General features: G+C 39.7%; 1 protein-coding gene and 1 long non-coding RNA gene across 7 annotated transcripts in view; one reads left to right on the top strand and one right to left on the bottom strand.

The window, feature by feature from the left end:
- Positions 1-14,818, top strand: part of LOC126937483 (uncharacterized) — a 27,120-nt gene extending 12,302 nt beyond the window's left edge. Inside the window, exons 2-4 of the long non-coding RNA XR_007719760.1 lie at positions 10,108-10,212; positions 12,987-13,052; positions 14,723-14,818. This is a non-coding gene — a long non-coding RNA (uncharacterized LOC126937483). The remainder of the gene's footprint in view (positions 1-10,107; positions 10,213-12,986; positions 13,053-14,722) is intronic.
- PDE4B (phosphodiesterase 4B) overlaps positions 13,533-15,813 on the bottom strand; it is a 585,950-nt gene continuing 583,669 nt past the window's right edge. For all 6 annotated transcript variants that reach the window (XM_050760551.1, XM_050760641.1, XM_050760693.1 and 3 more), the window contains one exon: positions 13,533-15,813. In XM_050760551.1, the coding sequence (XP_050616508.1) occupies positions 15,448-15,813 (366 nt within the window). In that variant the 3' untranslated portion in view covers positions 13,533-15,447.

Genomic DNA, 15,813 nt, shown 5'->3' with positions numbered 1-15,813 from the left:
ATTTGAAAAAAGGATCATTGCAGATGTAATTATGATCTCAAGGTAAGATCATCCTGGATAATCTAATAGAACTTAAGTCCAGTAATAAATATCCTTATAAGAGACAGGAGAAGAAAAGACATAGGCACACAGAGGAGGTTGTGTGAAGATAGATGCAGAGATTTGAGTTTTGCAACTATAAGCTCAGGAATGCCTGGAACTACCAGAAGTTGGAAGAGGGAAGAAACATTGGGAGGGAGCATGGCTCTGCCTGTACCTTGATTTTGGACTTCTGGCTTCCAGAACTGTTAGAGAATAAATTTCTGTTGTTGTAAGCTGTCAAGTTTGCAGTCATTTGTTAAGGCAGCTTTAATCAACTAATACAGTCCCAAAGGCAGGTGTGTTGATAGAAGTCAGTAAGCCAGATCAGGGAGAAACCTCAACTCTTAGGTCCAAGCCTGGGCTGCTGTAGGTATTCCAAAGTTAGCAGAAAGAAACACAAGCACAAAATGAAAACTTAAAGGCAGTTTCTGGTGGATAAAATGTGTGTGTGTGAATTTTTGTTGATTTATCAAATGTTTATTGAGTACTTTCTATTTGCCAACCCCTGTGTCAGGCACTATGTAAATGCACTAACACATTTGCACATAAATGCCCAAGCACAGATGTGCATGATTTAAATAAAATCATAAAAGATCAAACTAAATTATGAAGCAACTACAGAATTCCAATCAGTTTTTCCCAGAATGCTTGCCACATCCCTTCCAGCTCCTTAATAAATCTAGCAAAACCTCTTCTCTATTATTTCTTAATGCCCTTTGTTAACTGCTACTTGGTACTTTTCGTATTGTATTGCAATGGAAGATTCTCTTACCTTCTCTTTTCCCCCATAAGGTAAACTCAATGAAGCTCAGTGAAGTCATGGATTGTCTTTTTAAATCTCTGTTTCTCCAGCACTAGATACGCAGGTGCTGAAAGAATGAATTAAGCCATTTTTTTAAAGAACAGAACCCAAATAATATTTTGAGAAAAACAATCAAACTCAAACACAAACTCCTAGGTTCAAGTTATCCTCCTACCTCAACCTGTAAAGTAGCTGGTACTACAAGTGTACATTACCACACCCTACTTTGAAGATGTTCTTTTTTGTACACACACATAATAGAAAGCCTTACAATAATAAGCTTTCATTTCTTCATTCTGTTTTTATACTATAGCTGTCATTTGTCTTACTTTTATATATACATCATAAATTTTATGCTACTTTTTTTGTTTAAAGACACAATTATCTTGTAAAGAGGTTTTTTTAAAATATGAAAATGGTATATATGTAATAGTGTTGTTACCATTTCTAGGTTCTTCATTCTTGGATATAGATTCACATTTCCATCTGAAGGAAGTCCTTTTGTTTGAGGACTTCCTTTAACAGTTCTTGTAGTGTGGATTTATTGGGACCATGCATTCTTTTATTTTTTTATGTCTGAAAAGGTATTTATTTCACCTTCACTTTAAAAAGGTATTTTCATTTAGTATGCAGTTCTCGGATAACAGGATTTTTTTTTCTTTTCTTTTTTGGTGCCTTAAAGATGATGTTCCATTGTCTTCTTGCTTCCATTACTTCTGGCGCAAAATCTGCTGACCATAATTACCTTTGTTACTCTGTATATAGCATGACATTTTCCCCTTATCTGAATGTTTTTTAGACTTTTCTTTATCGCTGGCTTTGGGCAATTTGATTATCAGGTGCTTTAATGTAGTTTTCTTCAAGTTTTTTTGTGGTTGGGTTTTTTGAGCTTTTTGTATTTGTGCATGTATATTTTTAAATCAATTTTGGAAAATTTCCAGCATTTAAAAAATAATACTTTAATATATTAAATATGTAATATAGGCATTGTAAATATTTAAATTTTTTTGGATTTTGGAAGAAAATTACTTTCTGGGACAACTATACATTATTAGGCCATTTGATTGATTCTTTTTTTTTTCTTAATTCTCTTTTCTCTGTGTTTCATTTTGAATGGTTTTTGTTGCTCTGTCTTTAAGCTCACTAATATTTTCTTCCACAATATCTAATCTTCTAAAATTAACCCTATTTACTGTATTTTGAAAATATCTTCCTTATCTCTACTTTACATGGTAAACATATGGAATACAGCTTTTACTGTTGTTAAGAAAAACTCTAACAATTTTTCCTCTGTTCTCACACCAAAACAATAGTTAATACCAAAATACATTTTGGTATTTCTCTCCACTGGCAAGCAAGCAATCAACTCTGTAGCAGACACCAGCTAGGTGTTCTTCAATTGAATTCCATTACTGTCTCTTGGAGATAGCATCAGATCCAGCAGTTTGAGGGCTCAGTCTCAACCCTCAGCCCCACAATGTCAGTTGCAAGTCTGGGCCTCCAGAACTTCTGATCTACCAGCTTCAAGTTTGGGTTCTCATGACTCCCACTTTGGATTCCATTAATTTGCTAAAGGGGCTCACAGATCTCAGGAAGACACATTCACCAAGTTTTTATAAAAGACATTTTAAAGGATACAAATAGACAGCTGGATGAAGAGATCCATAGGGCCAGGTCCAGAAGAGTCCCGCGTGCAGAAGCCTCTGTCTCCCTGGAGTTGAGATGAGCCACCCTCTCAGCCTGTGGTTTTGTTCTTGTTTACCTTTCTGTCAGCCTTCATGAGTTCAGCTCTCCAGAAGCCCCATGAACCCTGTCCTCTTGGATCTTTTATGGAGACTTCATTGGGTAGGCATGATTGAAGCATGGCAAACCATGTCAAAATGTGACTGGACAAAAAGAGTGGGATCTACACCCAGCAAGGCCTGTCTGTTCAGATTCTACTTGGCATCTCAGCAACATTTCTTTCTCCAGGATATGGGGCAGGACTCCCCCACTGGAATGAGGTGAAAGGAGGGCAGACGAGTATCAGAGAGAGAGAGAGAGAGAGAGAGTCTGTCTGTAACCTCTGTAGATCTGTTTGTAACAAGGGCTATGGGAGTTATGAGTCTGCAACCGTGGATGAAAACCTATATACATAGGAGTTATATGTATGAAATATTACAAATGTATTATTGTCTCTTAATTCTAACATTTAGAGTTAGTTTTTTAAATTGATTTTTCTCCTCTTTATTGATTACAGTCTCTTCTTTCCGTGCCTGATAATTTTTCATTGAATGCTATTTACTGTGAATTTTACTTTGTTTGGTGCTGGATAATTTGTATTTCTATAAATATTCTTGAGATTTATTCTGCAATACAGTTAAATTGCTTAAAAACAGTTATCCTTTTAAATCTTGCCTTTAAGATTTGTTAGGTGGGGTTGTAGCAGTGCTCAGTCTAGGACTCATTATTCCTTACCTGTGGAAGTCCTTCCTGAGTGTTCTGAAAATGCCCCCTGAACCATGACATGTTTGGCTGATGGGTACAGGTACTATTGTCCATCCTGTGTGAGCACAGGGCTTTGTTACTTCTTATCCTTTCTAGCTGTTCTTTGCCTTGAGTAGTTTTCTGGCACTTGTGTGCTAATCAGTGTTCTGCTATGTACTCGAAGGGGGCTTTCTGGATTTCTCTCTCTGTGAAGCTCCTTTTCTGGTACTCTGCTCTGAGAACTCTGCCCATCTTTTTCTTGCCTGATTCTCATCTCTGGAGTTAGCCAGTCTCTGCTTGGGTTACTCTCCTCTAATCCATGGCTGGGAGACACTTTCAAGGCAGTAAACTAGGACAATCATAGGGCTTATGCCATTTGTTTCATGTCCAGAGAAATCACTCCTTTATCCACTAATGTCTTGAAAACCAGTGAATCATAATTTTTCAGGTTTTTTTCTTTTAGTTGTTTCAGGCAGGATGATAAATCCAATTCCTGTTATTCCATATTGACTGGAAATGGAATTCTGAGACTGCCTTTTCAAATTTCATATGTCCCAGCCCCACTGCTAGAGTCTGATTCAGAATCTGTATTTTGCGAAAGCAGGGCATTCTGATATATACTCTTAGTTATGAACCAGGATACTATACCTTTGCTATACCTTTGCTCTTTAAAGGGTTGTTCAAGTACCAGCACTATCAGCATCACCTGGGAGCTTGCTAAATATACAGAATCTCAGGCCTCATCCCAGACCTACTGATTCAGAATCTGTATTTAAACAAGATCCTCAGGTGATTTATATGCACATTCAAATGTAAGAGGTGCCAGATCGGCCAATTTCAAAGTTCCCTTCCAATTCTACAGTTCTATGTGCCTGTGAAATGGATAGGAGAGCAAGATAGATTGTAGAAAAGTTATAGCATGTTAAAAACCTGAGGTTCTAGGGTAAGTTTATTATATTAACTGCAAAAGACCTAAGAAAAGGAAAAAATAGGACAGTTAACAGGACAAAAAGGGCAACTAATTATTCCAATTACTAGAAAGTGCCTAGCAGGTCTTAGGTACTTAGTAAATCATTTTCTTGACTGACCGACTGACCAACAGATGACTGGTTAGATGCACTGTCAAAGTTGGCTTTGATAGGATTCTTACAGGGACAGTTTAGACACAGAGAGCTCAAAAGAGGCAGAATAATTTGGCTCAGAGGAAATAGTTCAGACTACTTGAGAAACATTAGCATTCAAGAGAGTTTGGTGAAAGAAGGTCCCAGAAAGTTCATTCTTTATAATTGAGGAAGTAACTAAGGGAATTGCAATTCCACGGTATTACAACTAAAGAGGAAGAGCTTGCTGTTGAGGAGGAAACAACAGGCAGCTTTGGAGAAAGTGACCATGCCAGCTCCAAATTTACAACAGCCTGATGTCCTTGTGTCAGGTTCTAACTGAGTCCAAGGGGAGTCAGTGGATGACTGGTAGGTAGCTGGAAAAACACTTGAATCATATATAGTTTCGATGTAGCTTTGTTCTGTCTCTGGATGTGAGCGAACCTAGGCACAAACAAGCCTGGGTGCGAGCCATGGGCACAAGCTGTATGTACAGTGTTATCAGGGTAACTATACCTTTTACAGACAATAGTGGCTCTGAACCAAGCACAGGCTCATGTGGGTGATCACCTAATGTGCCTCTCGTGGCATGGTTACATAATGAGTGGAGGTGTGTGCCTGCAATCCAAATTTGCTGAGTCATGCTGGACTGGATATTTGCTTCAGCCTGTTCTTGACCACAGAACATCTATTTTCCTTACATTCCACCCCCTAGGCCAACAGAGACATTAGCCTTGGACACACAGGTCTGACACATAGGCCTTATACATAAGCTGTAGGCACACAGGCCCTAGACACACAGGTCTGACACATAGGCCTTACATTTCACCCCCAAGGGAATGGGAGGGGAATGTAAGGCTGAGAGAGTTTTTCTAGTGGGGAAATGTACCCACAGAGAGGAACCCTGGACCCAGGGCCGCAGTAGTAATACAGGGGGCAACAACTCTAAGTTATAGCAGGTAACCACCCCATGGTGACGCTACCCCAATGTTGCTTTATACATTAAGCCAGGTTTTAATTTCCCTACCTTTGTGGGCCTTGGGGCAGGCAACAACATGTTACTGTTCATCCCCATACCTGGTCAGAGGAGGTCATCCTTCCTCCCATAGGTTTTGCCACATGGCTTGGCCTTACATGGGTCGGTGACCAACTAGCCACTTCTGTAACTTCTGTGTATTTAACCACAAGATTAAGCCTTGATAAACTGCCCAGCTATCGGTGCAGATTACTGTAGGTGTCACCTCCTTAGTGATCACTATTCGCACTGTCCTGAGTTCAGCCCATTGGCAAATTTGCCCACACCTGCTTTCAAACCATATGGTGTCAATACTAACTTGGACTGCAACAGTGGTCCAGGCAGCAGTAGCACCCTGGCTAGACCTATCTGTAGACTATGACCCATCAGGAATGGCGGGGGTGCCTTAGGCCCCATGGCCTTATCTTGCATTGGGACTACAGGTCCTGAGATCTTTTGCAGCTCTGCTGCTAAGGGACCTGTACTCAGAGTACTCCACTGCTCTAAGTAGGCACCCCACTTTGCTAAAGTGGATGTCTGTGCTGTCCCAATCCTGGGGGTCATTACCCGGGAATGCATCATTACCCATCCCACTGTCTGGTAAGTTATCTGCATGACGACTGCAGCCCATGCTGTCACACTCTCACAAGCATGAAGGGCGGCATATACAGCTGCCAGCTATTTCTCTATCGAGGAATACCAGAGCTCAGCTCCCTTCCATAGTTGGGACTAAAAGCCTACTGTTAATTCTCAAGCACTCCATGCACTGCCACAGGCCCCAGCTGAAGCCATCTGTGGTCACATGCACACCCAGCTCAAACGGGCACCTCTGGTCAACTACCACAGGACTTGTGCCTGCCGAATAGCCCATTTCGCTGCCAGGAAGGCAGTCTCAGTCACATCATTCCAATCTCAGGCAACAGAAGTGTTGCCGCTTCTAAACCTGCAAGAGAATCAGAGGTTAACATAATATTATCAAGAAGACCATGACATATGGTAGGTCTATGCATATAGCCCTGTGACAACACTGTGAAAGTTCTTCCAAGACTAATCCCTCTGCCAGTGCTTTGGAATACATTATTTCTGCTTCTCAGGCAGCCAGTATCAATGGTTCAATCTCTCTCCTCTGTTTTCAATTGCTTTGTCTTAGCAGGATGCTCTCCATTTTCATTAAAATATGCTTAAGTAGCTCTTAAGTGTGTTTAGTACTTTCAAAAGAAAAGTTTCCCTTACCTCTCATCCTCTCCTAGATAGCACTCTGCTCAATCTTCCTTATTGCACCTGAACTTCTTATCTGTTCTCACTGCCTCTATTTTTTTCCTTACCTCTTGTTTAGTCTTTACTCACTAAAAACTAGCTAATGTGCCATCACTCCAAGTTCATCAGTGATATTCATATTTCTAAATAAAATAAATATTTTCCTTTTTTTAAAAAAATAATGTCTCAGAAGGATTTAATATTGTGACCCACTCCCTTCTTTAAATACTCTTTTTTTAGCCTTCTTAGAAACCAGAGTCTCTTGGTAGTTGTACTAATTCTTTGGTTTCTCTTTATCAATCTCCTTTACATGCCCATCTTTTTGTGTTCTCTTATGAACTAATAGAGTACCTGACGTGTTAGTCTTGTCTCTCACGGATTTTCTCATTCCACACTCTCCCTGGGACATGTCATGGCTTCAGGTTCCTTACGTATGATCCCTGTGATAATTCCCAGTCTGGACTTCTTTGAATTCCAGATGGTCATATTCCATTGTCTACTTCACATATACTTTGGTGTCACAAAGTCACTCACATCAACACACTCAGAACTGGAATCATGCTTCTGTGCCAACTAATACTTTCCCAGTGTTTCCTTTTTTCAGAGAATGACTTCGCCTTTCTAGTCATATTGGGCAAAAACTCAGGATCTAGTCTTGATTCTTTTTCTTCTCAATAGAATCCATCACTAAGATCTATAAATGCAATACCTAAATAACTCTGCATCCATCCATTTATATCCATCTTTCAGCCTCACTTTAGTCCAAGATATCATCTCATCTTGGCTGGATAACTGCAACAGCCTGCTAACAGATCTCCCACTTTCTTTATTGCCCTCTTAAGATTTGTTTCTGCACTGCAATTGGGATGATCTTTCCAAATGGAATCTGATCGTATCATTTCCCCATTTAAAAATTTGGGCAGACACTGATTATGTTTAAGAAAGAGCCCATTCTTGTAATAGTCCACCAGGTCCTGTGGGACCTGGCCTGTGCCACCTCACCAGCGTCAATTCTGACGATTCCACTACCCCAAGTCAAATTGGTCAGCTTTCAGTTCCTCCTCGATGCCCTGCTCCTCACACTCACTACAGGACTTTAGTACAAGTTGCTTTTACAGTCAGAAAGGGCTCCCTTCCCTTTTTCTTACAAATTAGCCAAGGTGATTTTTAAAAATTAGTCTCACATTAGTATATTTCCATCCTTTGGATAACTTGTACCAGTTCCTAATAACACATCCACTTTTAAAAACATTATTAATATCTGTCTCCTTGACTGCAGCTTTATTTAATGAATAGGGCTTTCCTCTGCTTGTATGTCCCTGTATCCTTAAGGTCTAGTAGAATACTTGGGCCACAGTATGTAGTGAATAAATAGTTTTGAAATAAATCAGTGTATGAATGGGCCTCAAAAATACTCTTTCCCATTCTCTACTTTGTACATGCTGTCCCTTCCCGCTGTAACAAAGTTCTGCCTGCTCTTCGTCTCTTGATCCAGGTTCATTGACAGCTTTCTACACATTCTTAAAAACTCAACCTTGTCCTTCTATCAGAAATGTTCCCTAATTTATGCTCCCAAAGGAGTTAGATGCTCCCATTTTTGTGTTCTCTATGTGTTTCTTTAGTCAGCACTTCTTATACTGCTACTGAAGGTTTTTGTTTGTACATCCATTTTCTTACATACTCCAATACTTAAGACATAGGGACAATGTCTTAGAACAGTGCCTGAAAGTATTCAGGACTCAGTACATGTTTACTGAATCAATCAGTGGTAGGTTCTAAAGAACCCATTCAAATGAGATAGATTCCCTTGTCATCCTTCACTACTCCATGGGGATCCTTTTTGAAACTGTATTTGGTGGAAGAAGACAGTGTTACTCAGTTAAAAGAATATGAGTCTTTAACTTATATCCGTGTGCACAAGTATCATGTGCTTCTGCTAGGCTTGCCATGTAAAGCAAAGGGCAGTTAGGAGAGCATCTCTGTTCTTTAAGTAGTTTCATGTTTCTAGGCATATGATTTCCCACGATATTGAAAGGGCTTTTCAATGTGTTTTTGGCTTATAATTGGTGATCTATCAGAAATCAAAGAGAACACAAAACAGACCAGAAATCTGGGGATGTGTGATAGGCAAATATTTTCCCACTCTTTAGAAAGAAAGAGTCCAGCACTACAAAATGTCAAGCATGACATCAATTGGATGCAAAATTCTGGAATGGATTATTATCTCATGGTTTGTAGGCCATTTGTGAGGGCAGTAACTAGCATTAATTCCCCAAGGACAAGTCATGCTATCATAGTCTCTTTTATCAGATAGTTAGGGCTAATAGATTATACTAAGAAGGCAAATGCTTTAGATATGGTATATCTGAATTTCAGAAAAGTCTTTGATCACATTTTTCCTGATATGCTTTTGTCCAGACTGACCTAGGTGATGGTATACATAGGTGAATTTATAATTGACTTAGTGCCATTGCCCATGGAACATTGACTAATGGATCAATGCTGATGAGACAGACTTTTGGCAGCTTAACACATATCCATTCCTTGTCTTGTTCTGGTTAACATTTTACTAAAGTGTAAATAAAAATATAAAATACATTATTATCTATAGATAACAAATTCTGGTAGGAAGGACATAGTTTGTGAGCTATCAGGATGAGAATTCAAAATAATTTTTAAGCCAAAAATAATGAATTAAAACAATAGTATGAGGATTTTTCCCATATACATATTATCTCATTTAATCATCATAGTAGGGTATTAATATGACTAATAACCCTTATTTATTGTATGCCCTGAATGTGCTAGATGCTTACCTTTGCCTTCCAAATTTTTTTTTTTTGAGACAGAGTTTTGCTCCTGTTGCCCAGGCTGGAGTGCAGTGGTGCGATCTCGGCTCACTGCAACCTCTGCCTCCTGGGTTCAAGAGATTCTCCTGCCTCAGCCTCCCGAGTAGCTGGGACTACAAGTGTGCACCACCACGCCTGGCTAATTTTGTATTTTTAGTAGAGAGGGAGTTTCTCTATGTTGGTCAGGCTGGTTTCGATCTCCCGATCTCAGGTGATCTGCCCACCTCAGCCTCCCAAAGTCTGGGATTGCAGGCATGAGCCACTGCCCCTGGCCTCCAAATAATTTTATATATATATATATATATATATATATTTTATATATATAATATTTTTATATATTTTATTATATATTAAAATTTTATATATATTTTATTATATATATAAAATATTTCTTCTTCAGAAAAGGAAACTGAAGGTAAAATAAATTGCATACCTTCTATGAGGTTGTACAGGTAATTCTGGAGCTGGGATTTACAAATAGGTCAATCTGACACTCAAACTGAAAACCCTCTTTCTTATACCCTACTTGTTTTACAGATGAAATGTATCAGAGAAGTATAAATTCTGCCCTGAAATTCAGAAACTTAGTTGTATAAGAACAAAGTGGAGAAGATTTAGTTTAACAGTGGTTCATGTGAAAAGGTATGAAGTGTTTTGTTTGCCTGTAAGCATCTTATGAATTATCCGGGTGAGTCCCTGACGTCCCTCCAAATGAATGCAATCTTGGATTATAGAACAGAGTACAGAACAAAGAAGGGCAAGAATCACACTGTGCCCCACGATGAGTGAAGTATGGTGCTTGCTTCCGAGGCACTCATCCTAAAAGAGCACTGTCTATTTGAACAAGCCCAGAATAATTTGACCATAATGATGAAGACAGGTCATATGCATAATGGTTGGTTGAGGAGCTACAATGTAGAAAGCGTGCTACCTTTAGCTATATATAGTTAACATTTGTTCATGCATATTATGAGCCAGACACTATTTTTACTATTTTACAGCTTTAATTAATATAATTCTCAAGATAATCTTATTAAATAGGTGCTGCTATTATTACTTCTATTTACAGATGAGGAAATTGAGGTGCAGAGAGGCCATATAAACTTTCCCAAGGTCACATAGTCAAAAAGTCTGGCTCCTATTTTCAATTGGAACAAGAAATTAGAGGAGGAATTACATACAATATTTAGCTAGAAATGTTTTAAAAAAATCAAACAAGAAAGGCTGCTCTAGAAGAGTACACTTTGATTCCCAGAAACCTAGTAATTTACATTATTTCAAAAGGCCTTGCTGAGTTATCTATTTCCTGATGCTTTCAATTAGGTATATTTTTGGAGGGATTCTATAGCATTGAAGAGGAAGAATAATATGATTTACACGTTTTCTTCCAACTCAATGAGCCTATCAGTGTCAGCATAGTCCCATATGATGGGTTGAAGTGACAGCACTCATCCTCCCAGAATCTTGAAGTTTATGTAGAAAAATCTAGATTAACTGGAACTTGATTTCAAGAACCCTAAACTAATCAAAATGTGTTGTTGCCTTCTGCTTTTAGAGGTGATTTTTACAAGTTTTTAAATATTAATCAATCCCTTCATCCATGAGTACATACACTTGGATAACAAAGATTTATTGAGCTTCTACTGTATGTAACACTATGCCTGATTTCATCTTTGGCTGTCTATTGTTAGCTCCATTTAATGATGAGAACATTTAGGCTCAAAAATTTAAGAAATTTGTCCAAATCCCCATAGGTAGGAAGGTACAGGAAAAGGCTTGGAATACAGGTTTGTCAAACTATGCTTTTCCCAGTGTACTCTACTCCGTCAGCAAGAAAATCAAGTAGATCCAATTTCACAGGTAATTTCAATAAAAGGGTTCTACTTATTTCTTGGGTCATTAGCTCAACAAACATCACCAGTTCTCCTTTCGCTTAGGGCTGGTATAGTGTTTGTTGATGAAGAATACAAAGGTTAAAAAAGAGACCAGGCAAAAAACATTGTTCTATCTTGGAGAGGGTTCAGTGCTGGGTGGAGAGACATCTGAAAACAGATCATTACGATCAAGTGAGAGAAGCTGAAAGTTAAATTGCCTAGAATGTGCATTCTTCTGATCTTCCTGTTAATTGAAATTTTACATCATCAACATCCAGATTGATGAAACAAATGTTTAAGCATGAACGCTGTGCCAGGTATGATGCTAGGCATCATGGAAATGGAGGAGAAAGTACTAGGTATGATTTCTACACTCATGAAGGGTCTAGTTAGCTTGGATGCCTGAGGTCTGGCCTGGTTCTTGAGACTTCCGATAGGAAACTAGTGAAATCGTATAGTTTCATCTTACCTAGAAGTTAGTTAGAAGTCAGCTGGTAAGATAAAACTGGGATGTAATAAAAATTACTGTTTAAAATAGCTACATTGGGCATGATATGCTGGCCATGATGAGTGCACAATGAATATCTGATGACAGTGGGGTTGAAAGAACACCTCAGCTGCAGGCATGATTTTCTGTTTCAGAGCAGTGGATCTCTACTTCAATTGCACATTAGGATTACCTGGGGAGAGACTGGGCGCAGTGCCTCGTGCCTGTAATCCTAGCACTTTGGGAGGCTGAGGTGGGCGGATTGCCTGAGCTCAGGGGTTTGAGACCAGCCCGGGCAACGTGGTGAAACCCCATCTCTAATATACAAAAAATTAGACACATGGGGTGGCACGCGCCTGTAGTCCCAGCTACATGGGAGGCTGAGGCACAAGAATTGCTTGAACCTGGGAGGTAGAGGTTGCAGTGAGCCGAGATTGTGCCACTGCACTCCAGCCTGGGGGAAATTTTTAAAATCTGATGCCTAGGGCTTCACCCAAGGTCAATTCAATCAGAATTGAAGGGAGGAGGACGGGCCCCAAACAAGTATTTTTAAAAATATTGATTTCCAACATGATTCTTATTTGCAATAAGGGTTAATTAAGAACCTCTTACCAGTAGAAAACAGACCTGTAAATATTTATAGCACTAGGCATTACACAAGTCACACCTGTGGCTATTGTAAGCAATTTATTTTGCTCAATTTCAAACTCTCAGAGATGGTGAGGCACAATCAGAAATCAGAGATGATGGAAAATGTTGGAAATAGCTCTGCAACTAGCAGGCAAGCTGGTTCTGCAGTGTCGGCTCATTTTAATTTCAGCTGTGTTTAGAGAAGACCATCTTACTGGTTCACAGAGCACTCCCTTGTGGCTAAATTATTATGGGCCAACACTGATTCTTGTTTGCAAGCTTCAGCAACAAACACACAGGCGCGTGCGCGCGCGCGCACACACACACACACACACACACACTCTTCTTCTCAGGATAAAATATTTTAAAACGCTGACTTTAAGATTTCAACAAAGCATTTAAGTATTTTTCTTATATATAAACAGTTCTTTCCAGAAAGAAAATCATAGCCATATGACCAACAAGAGGCTGCATGGATCACTGAGAAAACCGTGAGTGTCCACCCATGCTCTGTGGGTTGTGGTTGAAGATAACTCTTTGGACCTTAGATTCTTCATGTGTCAAATGAATCAATGGGACTCTCTGACTGCATTATACTAATGTTCTATAATCTATGATTCAGTTTTCTAGAGGATTCAGCCAAGTTGGGGATTCCCTTTATTTATCTAGTAGATTAAGCACTTCAGACTCTTAAAGAGGTAGAAGGAAATGGTTCGAGATGAGCAAAGTGGTTTTGTTTTCCTTCCTCAACCCCCTTCCTGCATCATTGAGCTGGGTCGAACAGTTGCTAAGAAAAAAGTGAAATGTTCCAAACTGGGGGACTTTTTGGACATAGATTCTGAAACTTCAGTTGTGATGTTGGCTGGACAAAGTGGTTGGCTTTCTTTGTGGGGAATGGCAGAAGAGAAGAGAAAGATCTGCTTTTCATATGTCAGAACTAATCATGAAATAAGTGGGCCTACAGACTAATCTAATCATGCTTTTGTTTATTCACCTCATATAAAAGTCTCTTTAGAATGCATTTGAACACAATATATAATAACAATACTATAACATACATTGTGAGAAACGTTTGAAAACGATCAAATGTTCACCTGAAACAATGCAGTGTTCATAGACACACAAACCCATTGGTCATGCACATTTGTGCCATTTTCTGTAATTACCGAGTCACAATGCTGAACTGAAAGCATGAAACATATTTTACAAACTGAAACTGACATCAGCAAGAGGCCTAACAAGTGTTATCAGAAGAGGCTTCACATTTGCATAATTTGCTACATCAGTTCACATTTTATTATAAAAATTCACATTGTTTCATTGTTTTCTTTCGTAATGAATTGGAACACGACATTCCTGCTTAATGGCAGGCAGGAGGCTAGCTCTTCAAAGTCAGTAGTTTGGGAGCATTCAGAAGAATCATCTGTGAGCAAATGTAGTGTTGCTTTTTGAACCAAAGCCACAATGATAGTAGGACTCAGTTATAACCCAACTCATGCCCACACAGATTTGGATAGAACCTGGGTAAAAACTACATCCCATTGCCCCCTGCCCCTATCAAGCTATACAAAAGTAAAAGCTCAGTATAAACCATTTAGCATCTAATGTGAGAATCTTGTTTCCAAAACTGGTTCATAAAGGGGTTGTGCAGAAGTAGCAACTCAGGCAGGGAAAGGGCAGACCCTGTGAACAAAAGCCCACCCCTGTCCTCTCTGCCAAGGGGGCCGTATGTCTCTCCTAAGTGATGTTTGGGTTATATAATACACAATACAAAACATTACAAGAAAAAGTCGTAACTCTTAGGCAGAGTTTTCTACACAAATTTAACACCACCATTGGCAGGCAATGTTAGATATATAAATTAATAACTTACAAAACATTACATTATATACATTAAGTAATAAATACACGGTTATAAACAGGAATGGAGGTGTTAGCGCAGAAGGCAGTGCAAGAGAAGGACGGCAGCATTACATTGAAAACAGCGTAACTGGGTGAAAAGAGGAGGTAGGGAACGGGGCCAGGGACTGTACAACTCCTGTCAGGGGCAGGGTCCAAGACACAGCAGGGCACACTGCTTAGTGCTATGCACACTCTTATGGTGAATGACACCACTGCTCCTTTCTACCCCCTAATTTGTTAAATTTTATTCTGTTTACAGCAAAAAGTTAAACTCCAGAGGAGAAAAAGTATTGTTGAAGGCAAGCAAACAGAGAGAAGTTATGAGTGGCTGTGGAGTTGGATTGGACAACAGGGGAAGGAAGTAAAATGTGGTTAGAAGTGTATCCTTTCTGTCTGTTTGCAAAAGTAACTGTAGTAAAGTGAAGGATATTGCCCAAGAAAGAAGGAAGACTATTTTCTTTCCCTTTTCCAGAAAGAGTCAAAAAAGTTTGTCAACTTTGAAAGCTTGTCTGTGTAGAAGTTGATACTAAACTCTAGGTATTCAACAGGCATTTTAAAGACATGAAAATGTTTTACAAAAAAGGCACACAGGTTGGCAGACAAAGGGACAAGTGAGCAGATTCATAAATGAAGTTATTAGTCAGTGAGTTCAGTCACTATCGGGGATAAGTTCCCGAAACTTAGTGCAGAACGATCTCTCAGTTTTGTGTCTTCCATTTTCAAGCCATGTGTCTTGATCAGAACCGGCCACCAGCAACAGCTTCAGCCCTCTCCACCAAGCTTGCCAGCAAGGCAAGTCAACCGTGGGATTTCCTGAGCTGCTCTTTGCTTCCTGATCTTGCATTCTGACTCCAAACTCAAGTAACTGAAAGGCCAGGTGGCCCTTGTCCTGTGCAGGTCTTGGCCCCCATGGTGGGCTGGCCCTACCACATAGCTGGCATGCTCATCAAGGGGAGAATGTTCATCTCCACAGGGAGAGGGGGATTATGTATCAACTGGGGACTTGTCTTCTGTTGCAATGTCTATGTCAGTCTCTCCCAGGGAATCTCTGTTTTCTGGATCAATCACGCAAAGCGTCTTTGTGCTGCTGAAATAGCTGTGTCCCTCTCCCTCCTTCTCAGGTCCTTCAGAATCTTCCTCATCGAGAGTCAGTTCAAACTGAAACTTCTCCATCAGACCCTGGCAGTCCCTGTTCTGCTCGTCCAGTGGTGGTGAGGGACTTTGAGGTATCATGCTCTGATACCAGTTCCTGTTATCTTCTAAGGTATCGAGAATGTCCTGAGCATCAGGCTGTACCAAATCTGCCCAGGTCTCCCACAATGGATGGACAATGTAGTCGATAAAACCAAC

The sequence above is a fragment of the Macaca thibetana genome, chromosome 1 (genome assembly GCF_024542745.1).
Source record: "Macaca thibetana thibetana isolate TM-01 chromosome 1, ASM2454274v1, whole genome shotgun sequence".
Classification (NCBI taxonomy): domain Eukaryota; kingdom Metazoa; phylum Chordata; class Mammalia; order Primates; family Cercopithecidae; genus Macaca; species Macaca thibetana.
This window is presented reverse-complemented; position numbering and strand designations above follow the sequence as displayed.